The 17763-nt window shown below is 38.6% G+C and overlaps 1 protein-coding gene across 1 annotated transcript in view; it reads right to left on the reverse strand.

The window, feature by feature from the left end:
• Positions 1 to 17763, reverse strand: part of nt5dc1 (5'-nucleotidase domain containing 1) — a 48318-nt gene that overhangs the window by 16241 nt on the left and 14314 nt on the right. Inside the window, exon 7 of the mRNA XM_026341417.1 lies at positions 3138 to 3312. Coding sequence (XP_026197202.1) covers positions 3138 to 3312 — 175 coding nt within the window. The remainder of the gene's footprint in view (positions 1 to 3137; positions 3313 to 17763) is intronic.

The following is a 17763-nucleotide window of genomic DNA, read 5'->3' on the forward strand; positions in this document are numbered from 1 at the left end:
AGTAAGTCTGCTGTTCTTCTGCATCATATTCATTCAGACGTAAAAGTTCTGTGGTGTAAACGGCTGTCAATCAGAAAGTGATGATGAGTTCTGTATTTCAGCTAACAGTACTTAAATAGCATATTTAGAATATTGTAATTAAAATGACAATATTTAGGACACCATTATAGAGTCAATGGTATTTTGACATGTGATGTTTAATGATCAGTATTAGTCAAGTACAAGCTAATTTCACACCACTGGAGTTACTTGGGCTCGGTTTGGAGAATTATTACATCACGTAAAGCAGAAAACACTAAACAATAAACTATGCAGTATTTCAGCAGTCAATGCAATAATCTGTTTGTGCCAAATAGCAATGACAGCTCCTCTGGAAAGGTTTCTGGGTGCTGGCCAGTACTCACCTGTCAGACAACTCTAACCTTGTTTTGTTACTTCTAACAGCTAACTATCACTGGCTTGCAGCCGGCTCTTCATGCTGTAGTGGCTGTGGGCCAACGACAGTTTTCTCTGAAGAGCGAGTACTGTGAATTGCAGTCAACCCAACGTGATAAACTAAGAAATAGAAGATCTTGATGCTATGTTGCCTGAATATAATTTTAAAAGCCTCCCTGAAGAAGAGGTGGGTGCACAGATTTGGGGTGCAGGAAAAACAGGCAGGCTTTTAAAGCAGGCCGAGCCAATTTGAGAACAACATTCATCTCCGCAAATCACCTCTGGCATGATGAAGCCTAATTTCCTGTTGTAGCTAACACAACATAAATCCCCACCCCTACCCTCCATCCCCACCCACCCCCAGCCTTGTAAAGCAGTGAACTGAACATGATTTTGAGCACACACTCTCACACAACTGGGGCTCGGAGTGCTCTCCTTAGGAAGCAGTGCATGCCCCAGTGTTGGAGGTCATGGATGCAGAAGGGGAAGGGGCAGCCAGTGAAACAGCAGGGGAGCAGGGGAATGGGGTGAAGAACAACAGGAATGACCAGGCTGCTCATTGTTTAACAGGAAACAGTGAGAGGCGGCAGTGGGGTTGAGGGGAGGTCTAGTCCACCAAGGCCCTGTGAGACAAACCGGAATCCAGAGCAGAACAGTTTTACCTTGACCTGCTTTTGCCTTTGCTGGACTACAGACAACAATCAGAACGGAGCATGAAAAGGAGAAAAGCAGACCACCTCACCAGGGGGAGTGTAGTGTAAGATAACAACACCTCACAAAGAACAACAGAGGCTTATGTTTGTTCAATTACAGCAACAACACAGACATTGTGTTTTTTCGAGGCTGTCTCAATGCTTGATCAAGTGTATAACAGGGCTTAGGCTGCAAAAACAAGCATAAACCACACCATGTGTGCACCAAACAGAGGGAGGCCAGTAATGCACAAAGCCAGTGTTCAACTACAAAGCCTGCTAAAGCAATAATCCCTTCTGCAGAACACCTACAGCTATAGCATAAAATAGACGGGTACGAACTGAACAGATGAATTCTTTGCATTATAGTCCTTACAAAAAAGGAAGTGTCTTAGGACACTGAATTGGTTTTTGGATGTACCCTTTTACATCCTTTCCCCCTTCTTGAACTTGCAATTATACCAATCAATTATTGTTTTTGGCAACATTTTTGGCACCAGAATGAGCTACAAACACAATATCTAACATGTTTATCACCTTCTAGGTAACCTGAACAGTTGCCTTTTTACATATTCAACACACATCAAGCAACTTTAGGCGCATTTGGCACACGATTGTGTTATGTTACATTTTAAGCATGGGAAACTCTGATGTGTCATTTTCCCAGAGTGTTTACTCTCTGTGTCTCATGGAAACCTGTACAACACAGTTTATCAATTAATAAGTAAAAGGCAGAAAAAGAGATATTCTGTTCAGGGTGCCATAGAACAGATTTTTGATATGAAGACAACCCAAGAGCCAGTTCATCTGCAGTCTGCAGGAGATAAATATGGATGTTGGAAAATGAGGAATGGTCATCTTACCTAAGATTACCTTAGTTTTAGTCGTTATCACGTTATTTTCTCTTAGTTTATCAGGATTTTTTCAGTGAAACTCTGTTTTAGTGTTAGTTATAGGGAACTTTTTATGATCCTGTTAAAAACTTTGTGAGGCTTTAATAATTTAGAGCAGGTTAAGAATTTATTCTTATTGAATATAAAGGTACGGCCACTGTAGTTACTTGTACTGTAGTTGTAAGATTGCTGCCCTCTGGGGTTCGAACCCTGGCGTGGCCTACCTCCAGTGGGGCAGTTTTAAAGTGACTGATTATACCGATCAGACACAACGTGGTGGTTTGATCTGGTGGTTTAATTTTACTGCTGGCTCTGATCGACAGGTGTCAGAGCAACTACACACAGCGTATCGCAGCTGCTGAATATGACAACAGGCTCCTGTTAAGCTTGTCTACAACTAAACTACAATAACAAATCTGTTTTTGAGGGGTAATCGAAAACTGATTGTGTTTTTGTAAAGGAAGTGATCATATGTTCAATTAATGTAAATGTCAGTGCAAATAGCAAATACGTTTATATCTAACATATTAACATCCTGTTTTATTTTCCACAAAAAGATCTAAGTGATTGCAGTTCAACATTCACTTTTGTGGATTCAGCCTTATTAAAGTTGTTCTGGTGGGTCTGGTTTTCAGCTCCAGGTTAAGATCAGGGAAAGACTGTGGGCTGGGTTAATAGAGATAATTCAACAGTCACTTTACACACAACTCGCTTGCTGATTTGTCAGTGTTGACAAGTTTAGTTGACAAAATTATCACTGCTCAGTGTTGCAGGTATCTTAGACCTGTGAACAGTAGATAAAGAACAACTATTCCTGAAGCTCAGACTGACATTAAAAAGGCCCTTTTAAAAATAAAAATGAAAGGAGAAGACAAGCAATAGATAAATGTTTAGAGCTGACCACTGAGGCCTGCTGAGAAACAGTGTGTGTGTATGTAACATACTACATGTGTGTAAATAATACAAATGTAGACCAGCACTCAGTAAAGATATGACTGATGGTATGTGGGAGCTATAAGAAATGTTTGCAGTAAGGCAGTTATGGTGATCACTGTCGACCAGGGCCTGGTCTTATAAAGCAGGAGCCAGTTTGTGTCCTCAGCATGGGCAGCCTTACCCGAGGATATGTTCACAGACGAGCCTGCAGTAGTCACTGTGAGAGCTAGTGATGAGGAGGAGAACCTTCCCTGCATTCTTCATGCTGCGCAGCCAGGTCTTGACAGACTCAGAGCATGGCTGCAGGTACCGGCTTGGGTCCCTCTTCACGCTCGGAAAGTAGGTCCCTGCATCCTCTGTACAGAGACACAACAAACACATGTTTAATGCTATGGCCTTCACTGGCTCTCTCTCAACCCAGTTAAAAACCTAAAGCACATTTCAGCCTACAGCAGAGTTATACTGTGCTCTCCACCACCAACATCAAAACACCAAATTAGGGGATATATCTGAAAAGAATGCCGTTCACCCCTAGAGCTGAGGTCTTCAAGGAAATAAACAGCTGCACCAGAAAGAGAGGTCAGCCCTTAAATTATTAGTTGCACCGAACAGAGGTGAAATAAATACACAAATCTTTTACTCCCATATTTATGTCAGGAAACGTGAGAATGCTAACATGACAATGATCCTCAAGTTTCTAGAATTAACAAATGCTGCCACTTTTATGCAGGTGAATTCAACCAGTAACAATGAATTTGCTCAAATCTACACAACCACTAATGAACACTTAAAGGGAGCATACTAAGATATCTTCATGTTACAAACTAAATGTTTGCAGGCTGAACAAACAGGGTGAATAGTTGCTGTGGCTAAGGCCTTTCTATGAGGTCCTCTGTTTATGCAGTAAGCTAAGCAGGCCTAAAGAGATGGATAGTTCTTACTGACCAAAACAAATATATCATGGTAAGATCGACCAGTATCCATATGTTCAGTAAATTCAGTCTCTGGTTTGTTGCCTCTTTGAATCTCCACAGTGTAGGAACTGTGTTTAGATAATGTGCCAGTTAATATTTTTGGTTAGTTAATAGTATTTCCAGTATAATAGGAGTATTTTTATTTTGAGTTGGGTTTTGCTTAATCTTACATGTTTGTATTCAGGGTTATGTTGCCCCACTTCTGAGACACTGTAAATGGGTTTTGCTCACTGTGAAGCCTTCCAGCTGCCCTTCAGTACATCCTGTCAGCATACTTTACGAAGCTAAATATGGTAGTTCTCTGATCTGTGTTATACAATCCCAGTCCATCTCAGAACTGTGGACCTCATGTTGTTGACCTCAACTTAATGCAAAATTGTTGATTGGCAACATGTGTGAGTATAAAGAACAATCATTTTTAGTAATGAGAGCAAATGTGATAAAATGGTATCTTGACAGTTTGAAACATTATTACAACTCCTCTACTGTGTGAGTACATTCAAATGATGTTATCTAATGATGTAAAGCACATACCAAAATATGAATACAGCCATGTTCAACCTTACAAAATAGGTGGCTTACATGTGGTATTTTCCCTTGAGCTGAATTAGGTAACCCATACGTGAGGAGTTTTTTCCTCGTTTCACAAGGAGGAAAAAAAGGGCTTAGAAAAACAGGACACAGTGTGGATGAGTGGCATGTATTCATGAGCTGAAGTGTTTATGCTGGCAGAAAGTGTTGGCCCTCAGGAGCATCACTGGGCCCTGAGAGACAACATAGACTCAGTCAGTGATTTTGTTTACACTGTGGCACAAAGAAGCCTGTTTATGTGATGTGGGGCTTTTCTTTCCTTTCTTTCTTTCTTTTTTTTTTTGTTTTTTGCTTGATATTTGATATTAATAAACATGGTCATCATACTTGAAATGATAAGATGTTTTCAGTAATATCCACTTGCGTAATGGGCAGTGTAGCTACGTGTCTGATCAGTATAAGGCAGGTGTGGTACGCTTCCGTTAAAGAAAGAAAAACCCACAAAAGTGTGGAGCGAGTGGGGAGAGCAGTGTAGTGTAGTGTTACAACTGTGAAGCTATTTGCCATGAGCCATTATATGAATGTGATGAATGTGTTGTATGTCAACTAATAGATCATAATTACAACAAACATATAAGGTTCTTCTGACAATCTCCATCTCCTTCATATATTCAATTGGTCATGGAATTTGGTGATGTTTCCATGACAACAAAAAAAGTAGTAGTAGTTAAATTTGACTTAAGGTTCAAGCTTCTCTTGTTGAAAGGAAAGTTAATCTGAAAATGAATTAGAAATCAGTCAAGGACTTTTGTAGCATGTCAGTCCCATCTTTCACCTCAACTGTAAACTCTCATCTTTCAAACTACATCTTTAAAACAAGAAAAGACACAAGACACAAGAAAAGCACATCTTTTCTTGTATACGGACTGAAATTATTTGCTTTTATTATATAATTATAATTATGTGAAATTATTTTCTAAAAAAACATATTGTTAAACACTACTAGTAGGAAGATTTTTCATGTTTTCTTGAATTGTTTTGGAAGCGAGCACAAAACCCTAACCTCCTTTACGATCAGAAACCGCAAGCACTCATCTACTTTGAAATAACTAAGTGCTTGTCTAAAATGTAAATAGCTGATTCAACCAGATCACTGAAAGCCACCAGTTCTAAAAGTGTGGACCTGCTACCCTCTAGTGGTAGAAAACAAAAAGCTGCTGTAGCTTCTTAGAAGCCAGTAGAAAGTTCTAACCAGCAGATGACGGCAAACACAAACAACCAAAGCCACGGGCCCAGTATGAAATCTGGGTGGGATTTTAAATAAAATTTCTAAGTTTTTTATTGTATCCACAGACGATTTCACATGTTTGTCCCTTAGCTTAGGGGCTGTTCCTCCTCAGGGATGCTTCAGTAAAACACTCACTCTGCCTCATTACCCACAGCCAGGGAGGTCAGCTGAAGGGGTTTAGGAGGCTCCTGTGCTTTTTGATGTGAGCAACATCCTTCAATACCCTCAAGGAAAGTATGTAAACTATTATCTGCATAGATACCTCTATCTATGGAGGAGCAGCAGGTGGGCATGGTATGCTTTTTGATTGCTGCCAGCCTATCTTGGCCTTAATTGCATTGTGAAAACCCCTGTTATATCATTTATGGTGGGCTTTCGGCAGAATCATCAAACAAATTGCATAATAAAGTTCTTTAAAGGCCAAAGAGCTATAGTATTTGTATCCTGCTACTGTCCTTTATATTATTATTCATAAACACTACTGATATCTATTTTAGAATATGCTTGCCCAATGACAGCTTATATAGGCTCCAGCACTCCCACATCTCTTAAGAGGACAAGCGGTTAAGAAACTGGATGGATAGATGACAAAATATGGTCAGAATAGACTTTTGATCAACGTTTAAATTACTATTAGGAGACTGCATTGGATTACATGTACAGAATTTTGATCAATGCCGATTCACAATGATCTCATCAAAATAGGACTTAACATGCAATAGTTTGTGGTCTGGGTACAAAACAAAACAAAGGCATCATTCCAAAATGGAACATGGCATTGTTTTATCTCAATTATCTAAATTGCTGGAAGATCATAATTTCAAATACATTTAGATTAATCACACAGCCTTACTATGAACCTGAAACACATATAGCAGAGGGTGGTAAACCCTGAGCGATTGCTAGAAACCTGTACTTCTAGCTCTTTTATCCTTCATTTTTTCTGTAAAACAAATCTATGAGGAGTGCACCAAGACATTCTTTCTCATAACAGCAAAACTAGGTGTTAACCATGATTTCCTGTACACAGCTTTAGTTTGTTTCTTTTGAGTGACTCAAGCCCTTACATGGCCTCAGTGTATTCTCCCTGTGACAACATCCTATTTAATACTGTCCCCTGTTCTGTGCAGTATTAGCCTGACAATAGATAGACCAGGTTAATACTTTGTGCATTTTGGCAAAGAGTAATGTGATCAATCCATAAATACCAAAGGAAAAGCCATATTTAAAACATTGCTAGCCTTCACCACTGCAAGCTTACTACACTATGTATGTGTTAGAAGAAAATGTGCATATGCAGCCTCTGGCTGTGAATATAGGACTGAAGTGCCCAGAGGGCCCACAGGCCTGTGGCTGGGCGTTATGCCGTAAAAGCATGGTGCTGGAGAGCAGCCCAGAGTCAGAATGTGAACCGTGACCAGCAGCAGCTAAAACTCTCTCACACATCAAAGGGGGTTGACAGGATACACAAATCAACAGTTGCAATGAAAAGTAGGGCTGAGCACAGGAGCATTTCACAAACAGCCACACCAAAAGTGATGAGGGAGCAGGATCTAGAGGCACACAATCAGCCGGAAAGATAAAGGCTATCAAAACAAATGTTAAAAAAAGTGTTTATCCATTTTCTCATTATGCTTAATGAGCATCAAGCTCTGCATACATGAGGCACATGGGAAGGATCTGTAAAAGGAAGCTATAATCTCAAGTGTTTTCTCTTAAAAAGGCATCATGACAAACTGTGTTTTCCAGCACCTGATGGAACCACGTGAAAAAACACTGGCCGGGCCATTCTGTCTGTGGATTTTCCATTTTTAGCAGACCAACCGCAAATTACTGCATCAAGTCCCTCATGCAGCACACTTTTTTTTTGTCCCTAGTAGGTGACAAAGAAGAAGGATCATAAAATTTTAACTATGATGAAATGAAATGCAAGAAAACCTTCACCTAAATGTGTTTTTTAATATGCAGATATGGACATTATATTGTATTAGGATTATATTTGGCATTTTGAAACATTCACACAAATTGGGTAAATGTTAAGCTCTAAGGAGGAACGTTGATGTTAAAACATCAGTTTATGGAAGAAAGTCTGCACCTCATCAACCATCAAGCTGTCTTAACGTTACGTTAGACTGTACTGTAAGTATTACATTAGCTGTAGTACAGCTGTCTATTGTTAAAAAATCTTTATGAATTTAATCAAAGTTATTAATCATGACTAATCAAAATGTTTCATTTGTTTATTTATAATTTGCATGTGCTTCGCTTAAACAACATTCGCTTTAATTCAAATTGATTGTCTTCAACTTTGCGAAAAGCTGTCAGTGATAACAGCTCTATGCCTTTTATCTATAAAAATTTAAGTATCAGAGTCACAGAGTCTGAACCAGGCTAACATACATCCTGACCTCATAATATCAATGAAATGTCTCTTGTGATCTGTCTTTGAGCTGCCATGCTGCACTGCCTGTGTCATCTTGATAAACATGATAGTAAAAGGTGCTGAAAGATTTGAAATATTTCCTACTTTCTTCCTACTTTGTAAAAAAATGCTACTGAAGTTGAGAGTAAGGCGACACAAAGAACAATGACAGTGGTTTTTGGACACCCGTGTGGGGATCACTGTGGGGGACAGTGACGCCAGTTGCACAGTCACTTTAACCTCCAAGCAAACGTAAGGGACACTGAAATCTGTCATTATACCAAACCAGAGCTATATTTAGCCAGAGCTATCTTAAGAAAACTGTAAGGATTCATGCTTCAAGGTCGGTTCTCTGGAGAATGATATCCTCAAGTCCCCATTACAGGGTAAAGCAGCACACATCACATTTTATGTTCACTTTTGCAACCTAATAGGTGCTTTAATAGGTGCATTCCTATCCAAATCACACAGGTGAAAATGCTGATTCAAAACATATCCCTGTGCATTTCAAACAAAAGTTAAACACGTGAAATTGTTCTTAAATGTATTTAAGTGTATCCACCTTGGCTGAATCCTGCTGACTCGCCAAAGAACAATAAAAAAAAGCACACAAGGCAAAATGTAGAAAACCCTGAGCAAGTCCAGCCACGTGTATTTTAATCATATGGGGTGTATGGCACTTGTAGGATCCTCCCATCTTCAATGTGCAATCTCCATATACAACAAAGTGCTATCAGGCCAGCAGGAATATGCTGGAAGTCACCTTTCTACAGAACTCTCAGTAGACAATACACTCTCTTTCAAGACTATTGAAACAGTGAGGTCAGTTCCTTTATATGCCTTGTTTTGGACTGAAAACATTTGGGTTTGACATCAAAAGATGAATATGGGACAAAAGATTAACATTTCAACTTTTATTTCCACAACTTAAACGATAGCACCTTTTATTTCAACCCCCTAATTTTTTTGTGAGTACAAATGTGTACTATTACATTAATTAATCAAACAATAAACAGCACTGAATGTCTAGGCTCAGTTTTCAGAGAGTTTTCTAGGGGTAAAAAAAACAAAACATTTGTGATGTTGCGAGAAGATTGAAAATCAATCAGAGCCACTGCACAAACATTGGCAAGATGTCAAATGAGTGATCACAATCTACTCTTTGCAGAGGACTTCATGAACAAAAGTACAGAGCAAGAAGAATAGGAAGTTTTATAGACTGATGAGACAGTTTAATCTTTACCAAAGTGATGGAAAAGCTAAAGTTTGGAGAAAGTAAGGATCTGCCCAAACATACAAGATCATCTGTGAACACACAGTGGAGGTAATGTCATGGCCTGGGCTGCATGTCTTCTTCTGGGACAGGCTTAATAATTGTCATTGATGTAACATGATGGCAGCAGCAAAATTAACTCAGAAGTCTACAGAAAAATTTTGTCTGCCAATTTTAAAAAAAGAAGTAACCAAACTGATTGGGAGGAGTTCCTCAGACTGTCCAAGTCAGTCTCCAGACTTAAACGTATAGAGACTGCATTTTGCCGGCTAAGGAGAAGATTGAAGGGAGTAACCACACAAATCAAACAACAACTAAAAGGAGTGCAGTGAAAGTCTAGAAAAGCACCACAAAAGAAGAACATGAAAGTTTGGTGATGTCAGTGGTTCACAGACTTGATCCAGTTATTGCAAGCAAAGGATTTGCAACTTAATATTACATCTTATTTATTTTATACAATTTTAAGCCTATATGTTCCAATACTTTTGCTCACATAAACAATAGGTGAGCTCAAACAAAAAGTGCTATCCTCTATGTTGTATATCTGAGCCCGACGTAAACACCTGGAAATAAGTTGAAATGTTGATCTTTGCCCCAAATTCATCTTTTGATGTCAAACCTAAATGATTTCAGTCTACAGCATAAATAAAGGAACTGGCCCCACAGTTCTACTTATGGAAGGGAGTGTACATGTGGCAAGCATGCAATTTTACTTCTTGACAGTTGTTAAGTTATATATTATCTCTATATAGCCTTATCATATAGATTTTGCATTTTAAAATGTCCCTTTATTGTTAAGACTTTCTCATCATCATTTTTCCTCTTTCTCATTTTCAGTTGTACCAGTCAAATGTATTTCTGGAGAAGAAGAGGCTTTCTGATTTCCTGTAAAAATACCCAGACAAATGCACCTATATCCGTTACATGTGTACAGTGTACAGCACTCAAATAGCATATTGGCACAGTCACAGTCATGCTTCATATAGAGTGAGTTACAGAAAGCCTTACTTGTGTTATTTGCAAAGAAAAGACACATTTTAGCAACTTCATGTCTTATAATAAATCTCTTTTTTGTAACCCTCTATATTAAAGCTAAAAAGTAGAGTAATACTGTGTTGTTTAGTCAAATATTCATTACACACTGTTTAATAGATGGGATGGGCATGGATATGAACTTCTCTAGTCAGCTCTCATGCATGATTGTCTATACATCCGAGACTGGTCAACCAACAATGGTTGACATTGAAAATAAGGCTACTAGAAGAATATGCACTATGACCCTAAACTTTTAAAATAAATGAGAAACTTTGTGTTTGGCGATGGCCATGCTCTGCATTTCAGCATGAGAACATGAACCCAGGACCAGGATAGCTTGTCATCATTGACGGAGCTGTGAATTCACTTGAAGTATAAAGTGGATCATGTATGCATCAAGCTCTGCATACATGAGGCACACGGGAAGGATCTGTAAAAGAAAGCTATGATCTCAAGTGTTTTCTCTTAAAAAAAGCATCAGACAAAACTGTGTTTTCCAGCACCTGATGGAACCACGTGAAAAAACACTGGCCGGGCCATTCTGTCTGTGGACTTTCCAACACAGAAATATGCTGCAAGAACTTATATGCACTGTAGAACACTGTTAGCAATTCATTGACTTGTTCATAACCACAAAGGCACACTGAACTGCTACATGCACATTAAAAAGTCTTTAATGTTAACAACTTTCCTTAGACTGCAAATGTTTCTACACAGATCCAGATCTGAGCCAATCTGACAGGTCTTTAGGAGTCTTGTTTATTGGTTCTGTACAGAATGAGCTTAAACTGTTATTGTTGCCTGCAAAACACAACTTTAGCTTATCTGAGTGCAAATAGGCCAGATCAAACATTGCCGTGGCAACATTTAGCAAGTCAGACATAACAGTGTGCATCCCCACCCTGATGTATGACGTCTTGTCATATGTATACATTTGTTACGGATTTGTTATCAGAATGACAAAGCGACTCAAATACCAAACAGATCATTTTATACATGAAAATAGGTCTACACTGATCCTAACACAGGCGAACTGGCATTTAAATCTCACTTGTGGATTTGTGGTGTTTACAAGCAGTCGTGTCCTCAGAGACAGAGACAGGAGGGGCGAAGGTAAATGTTGCCTTTCCTGAATACACATATTGAGCACATTGGGAGCAGCAAAAGACAAACAGGAAAACATCCTGCTTCATCAGGGCTCATCATGTAGCAAACAGATGGATGGCGTGCATTTCAATACATTTGTGCATTGTTTGCACATCAATCTAGTCTAAGAATGGATTAAAAAAATACAATAGGCCACAACATTAAAACTGCTAGTTTTAGTGTTGAGGATATGGCAAAACAACCAGGTGGATTTAATGTTGTGGCTGGTTTGCATACATACAGTACTTGGCAGTGTGCAGGTATGCAGACAGCTCTTTTTGATTCATACACTTTACACAATTTAATACAAAGTGAATGGAAAAAAAAATGGAAAATTGAACAGTCACATCGTCCTCAAGGATCAGCATCTATGTCAGGCTGTATAATTAATAATAAAAAGAATTTTCTTTATAGCGGCTTTAAAAGGATAGACTAAAATGTTTTACAGTAACAATGACAATACAGTAGTTAAGATAGACCAACCAATAAAAAAGATTTCAGGGAGGATGTCACAGCTACACTGCCAGAGACTGACCACCTTAAAATCTATTTTAAACAATGTAGGGAACCAGTGAAAGGTAGTGGTGATTGGTGTAATATTGTCTCTACTCCTACAGTGTGTTGAAGGCCTCGCAACAGCAATTTGCATCGGTGGCAGTCTTTGAATGTTTTGCCTGTTAAAGAGCTCTGCAGTAGTCCAGCTTGAAACAGATAAACATATGAATTACTTTATTTTAGATCTGCAGATGAAAGGCCTCACCTAAGCTTATTTAACTGAGTTGGACAGGATGGAATGATTTCAGTCACTTGACTGTCAAAGGATAGCTCTGAATAGAAAATCCTAGTTTATGGGCCCCTTTTTTTTTAACACATTTAGATAAAGAATCTAGACTAGGTGAAATGGTGCCAGTGCTAGAGGCAGAAGGTGTTATTATAATGCTTTTGATTTGTAGTCATTATGCTTTGGGAACATCACTGGACATCCAGTTATTTCTGCAAGGCAGGACATAATACTGTATATTTGGTTGTCCACAAAAACAACATGATATCATCCAGCAAAGACTTATGACACTCAGAATATCTTAGTTCTCTTATCCACTCAGTAACACACACCTAGCATGGACATTAGCACCGCAGACATTCTTTGCTGCCGCATAACAGCAAACAAAAAGGTAGATATGGAAACAGTGCAGCAGTATCCTTGTACTCAGTAAGACTGATGTTGGCCTGTACCACAAATGAAAGAAAGGCAGAGCTTTGGGGTGTATTATTAAAGTAGACTATGCTTCAATCCATCTGTCTGTCTAGTGTTGCGATTAGTGAGTAAAATCTGGTGCTGAACTATGAACCGAAAGATCCACCCTAGATAGATGTTGCTGCAAACCTCATTAGTCAAGCAACTAAACGTAGTAATGAAAGACAGTAAATGAAAGACAATGCCACATAGAACTACACAGCAATTATTCATCCATCTATACTAGATATTTGTCATATTTTACAGTTAGTGTTGTGGGCTTGTTCTAAAAGCAAACAGGCATCTAATTAACTCAACTTTCCAGACTAATTTGAGACAAGGGTATGACTTCACCGTCTAACACAAATCTTTATGAAGCTGTAAAAACATGGATACAGTTGCTATGTCAACAAAGAAGTGGAACATGTGTATGTTGACTTCTCCACAAGGTGACTTAACCCAAATGTGTGTTTGGTGTGAAGAAAAGCATCTACTGCGACAAAATTAGTATCACCAAGGACTTCCCAGTTTCACATACTGCAACCAAATACAATAATGGACTAAAGGGATGTCTCACTGTCTCTAAAACAGCTAGTAACCTAAAAGACAAGGACTTGGAGGATATGTGACTCCTGCACAGTAAAAAGTGATTTTACTGTGCAGGAAAATCAAACAACAAACCACAGTTTTCTGGTTAAAGTAAGCTCCTCTACATCCCAAAGGCAGTCCGGCTATCAGGCAGAAACATGCTCACAACAATTACTCTGAGTGGAGCTAAACAATTTCAGCAGTCAATTTAGCAGTGGATGCTGAGGTGAATGAGTGGTTGGAGGCGTGGTGGATTTGATGAGAACATTTTGGTATTTTTTGCAGCTTAATACTATGTTTGAAATGAAACTGCTGACTTTAAAGTCATCTATTTTTACCATAAAACCAGTGCACATGTCCCTTCACCAAGGCAGACCCCTATTTTACTGAGAAAATTAGGTATTGCTTTTCTTCATTTGTTCCATTTTTCTTTGGAGATATTTGCTGAGCTTTAACTGTGGCAGCAGAGTTACACATGTGCATATTGCTAATAAAATTTAGCATAAAACCAAACTTAGTGGGGTCTGCTGTGTGTTCACTGCACTCTAATTTTGCATGGTTACAAACCCCATTTCCAGAAAGACTAATAAATATTTTAAAATGCAATAAAAAAAACTGTTCTGTTTAAATCAGTTTGAATCTGTGATTTCATTAGCTTGAACATTTATTTGTCTGACAAAAGTACAAACTGGGATTTCAGTGTTTTTACTGGACTTCATTGTTTTTTGAAATATAAACAGTTAGAGATGGCTCAGATGACTCTGAACCGTCTCTTAGTTATGTTGCTATAGGTTAGTCTGCTGGGGGAACTCTACTTAAACACTGAGCTCCTCTCCTCTCTCCTTTCTCCTCTATCCATTCAAATGCCACCATTGCATGTCATTAACTTTGTGTCTTCTCTCTCCCGTAGTTGTGTTACCTCCTCTCTGTCTCCCTCTCTCTGTACTTTTCTGTAGGTATCCTCAGCCTGGAGCTGTATATCTCCAGAATCCAGTTTACCTCCTCTTTCCACTCACCTCAACCAGTTGAGGCAGATGGCCGCCCACTATGAGCCTGGTTCTGCTGGAGTTTTCTTCCTCTAAAGAGTTTTTCCTCTCCACTGTTGCCTAAAGCTTGCTCAAATGGGATTGTTGGGTTTTCTATGTAATTTTCTATATAATTATACTCTGTAAGGTCTTAAACCTTACACTGTAAAGTGCCTTGAGATGACGTCTGTTGTGATTTGGCACTATACAAATAAAATCTACTGCTCTGTTCCTGTCATCTACCGCCCACCAAAAACAAACTAACCTTTTTAGCAGAATTCTCTGACTATGTTGCTGACATTGTTGTTAGGTATGATAAAGAATATATATATATATATATATATATATATATATACACACACATATATATATACACACACATATACATATATATATATACACACATATACATACTAGTCTCCATCCAATCATTTTAAATTAAAAGATCACCGTAAAACATAATCTATTTAACAACCAATCAGCATCAAAGTTTACTAGTACTTTTTTTATGTTGAAGCAAGATGAGTCTTGCGCATCGCATGTTGATGATATCGTCAGCCATTTCAATAATATTTGTGCCTCTGCTCTAGAAGTAGCTGCTTCCTTAAACATTGCCAATGTGTCCTGTGAAGTCACCCACAAACAGCCTTGGATAGATGTCAGTATTAGTAGCTGTAAAGCTGAGTGTAGGAAAGCAGAACGGAGATGGAAGAAAACTGGACTTGCATTATGAAGCTATGAAAGACTCACTACTCCACTACAATACAATGAAGAATGCCAGAGCCAAATACTTCTCAGACCTGATCACTACTCATCTCCACAATCCTCAGTTTCTATTTCAGACTGTTGATCATATAGTAAACCCAACTCCTCCCAGCATTTCAGCTCCCTTTTTTAATGATAAAATAAATCAAGCAGAGCTTCTATTTTTTTTTTTCGCCCATGTCCTTATCTTATTTACTACAAATCGTATCAGTGAAACTGTCTTCCAACTCAGTGGATGTCATTCCAACTAAGTCCTTAAATGGTAAATGGTCTGCACTTATATAGTGCTTTTCTACCTAGCTGGTACTCAAAGCGCTTTACACTGGATCTCATTCACCCATTCGCACACACAAGCACACACACACACTCACACACCGATGACAGAGCTGCTATGCAGCTGACCTGACTCACCGGGGGCAACTAGGGGTTCAGTATCTTGCCCAAGGACATATATGCCAACTAGTAATGCCAGCATGCTCTACATATTATATTTTAGATGAGTAGGACACATTCTGTTGTCCTGTCTCAACCAATTTACTGCTATGAAAAAGTCTCCACCATGTTTTAGGGTTTGCCTTCATTGTGCTGCACTTAAGGAGGATTGAATTAGCCTTAGTGAGCTAATCCAGAAATTATAGAGAATTTTTACGCATTGTGATGCAATAGTATACTTTAAAGGGAGTATGCCTGTTGGTACAATGTGGAGGTGAGCATGTTTGCTATAGTCAGACTCTTTTTTTCTTCAGTGTTCTTCGCTAACCAAAAGGCAAGTGCAATTATGTGTTAAAAAGAGACTGAAAGTGTCCTTATTTCCAGCTCAGTCTTTCATTGCAATGATACCACATGCAAAAGACAGAATTCTGGAGGAGAGCTCAGGAAGGAAATGCAGTAGAGGCTGGAGGGAGGTGCCCCCCCCCCCCCCCCCCCCTGTCTATACATTCTTGTCTGCTTGATCTTTGTTCTATTCCACTGTTATCCACAAAAGTGTAGCACATAAAGAATAAGTAGATCTAGACACAATATCCTGTAAATTATACCACTCAGTGTTGGTGTCAGCAGAGTAATGTTTGAGGCCATAAAACTGTCTAGCTCTAACTTTTGGAAACATGAAGCCCCCATTTTGGGAAGAGCAGGAACATTCACACTGTATTTACATGTCTCAGCAGAGCTGAAAGATTGCAGTGTCTGACCTTTGCATCATTCTTCCACAGTTTTTTTCTAAACTACACATTCTTTGCTGTTGTTTGAACGGTTTGACCACAGCTACAGAAGCATTATGAAAGTATTTAAAATCATTCACAACATTGCTGATAAAACAGATAACCATCTGATGCTTAACTTCTAAATGTAGTTGTTGTCTTTTCTGTAACGCAGAACCCTAAAAAAAAAGAAAATCACTATTTGGCTAATTTAGCTTCATGCATATTTTCTCTGGGAGTGCATATGAAGTCTTATTTAAACCACTATGAGGGGTATAATGGCTTTTACTACCTTCAAATCTATGCATCAGCTGTGGTAGGACTCAAAATAGAGTTATTTATACTGCTTGTGAGATAAATGCTATTCGTGACTGACTCCTTATTCATTTTCACTGAGGGATGCTGGGTTTCTTTGGATTGGATGGGGAAAACAGCCAAGGGCTTCTGAACTTCCTTATGCCTTCTTCCCACTGTACTAAGAATGGTTCTCAGTTATCCTTCCCAGCCCAACACCTAAAATAAAATCAAAACCAACAAAGACAACAACAGACCTGAATTAGGAGAGCAGCCCAGCCAGAGGGAATTCCACACAGATTCCAGTATATTTAGGACAGAGGCCACCGGGGCTGATAAGCACTACGTTTGTTTTACCACAAGGGCCTTAATGCAGGTATTTATGTGTCAGGACCAAAATCAATGTATGTTTATTAAAAAAAAATACAGCAGGTCAAAGGTTAAGGTAAGACGATTTATGGTTATGAGAAGATTCCGACTTCAGTCTCACTAAGGAGTAAAAAGGAAGCTATAAGCTTGACAGAAATAGTGATTTGACTTAAATGGTGATATACACCGACTGACTACAAAACATTGTAGTAATAATTTTTTTTAATATTGCACTGTACTGTACTGTTTTCAACACAAAATCTTTTGATTTGTTATATTTATTTTGTAGTTTGTAGTTAGTTTGTAGTTTAGTCTCACTTTTCATGCATACAATATTTTTACAATAGTTGCAAATAGGCATAGTGTGTTCTAAACTCAGACAGGACTCAAACTGTGATGTACATAGTCTCAAAGTCTTGCCAACATTTCTGTACCTTCCTCTCTGTAGATTTGCAAGACATTTATGTGTATCTCTGCAAAAGCATAATTTTAGCTTAGATCAGTAGAAAATTGACTTGAGGACTAAAACGAAAGTTTAGGTAACACTTAGGCACCTTAAGCAAGTAAAGTACAAGTCATTATACTGATAGTCTAGACAGCTGTAATAATTAAATCCCAGGTGTTTGCTGTAGATAGGGGCTAAGTAGAAGCCATAGAGAAAATG

The sequence above is a fragment of the Anabas testudineus genome, chromosome 24 (genome assembly GCF_900324465.2).
Source record: "Anabas testudineus chromosome 24, fAnaTes1.2, whole genome shotgun sequence".
Lineage (NCBI taxonomy): Eukaryota > Metazoa > Chordata > Actinopteri > Anabantiformes > Anabantidae > Anabas > Anabas testudineus.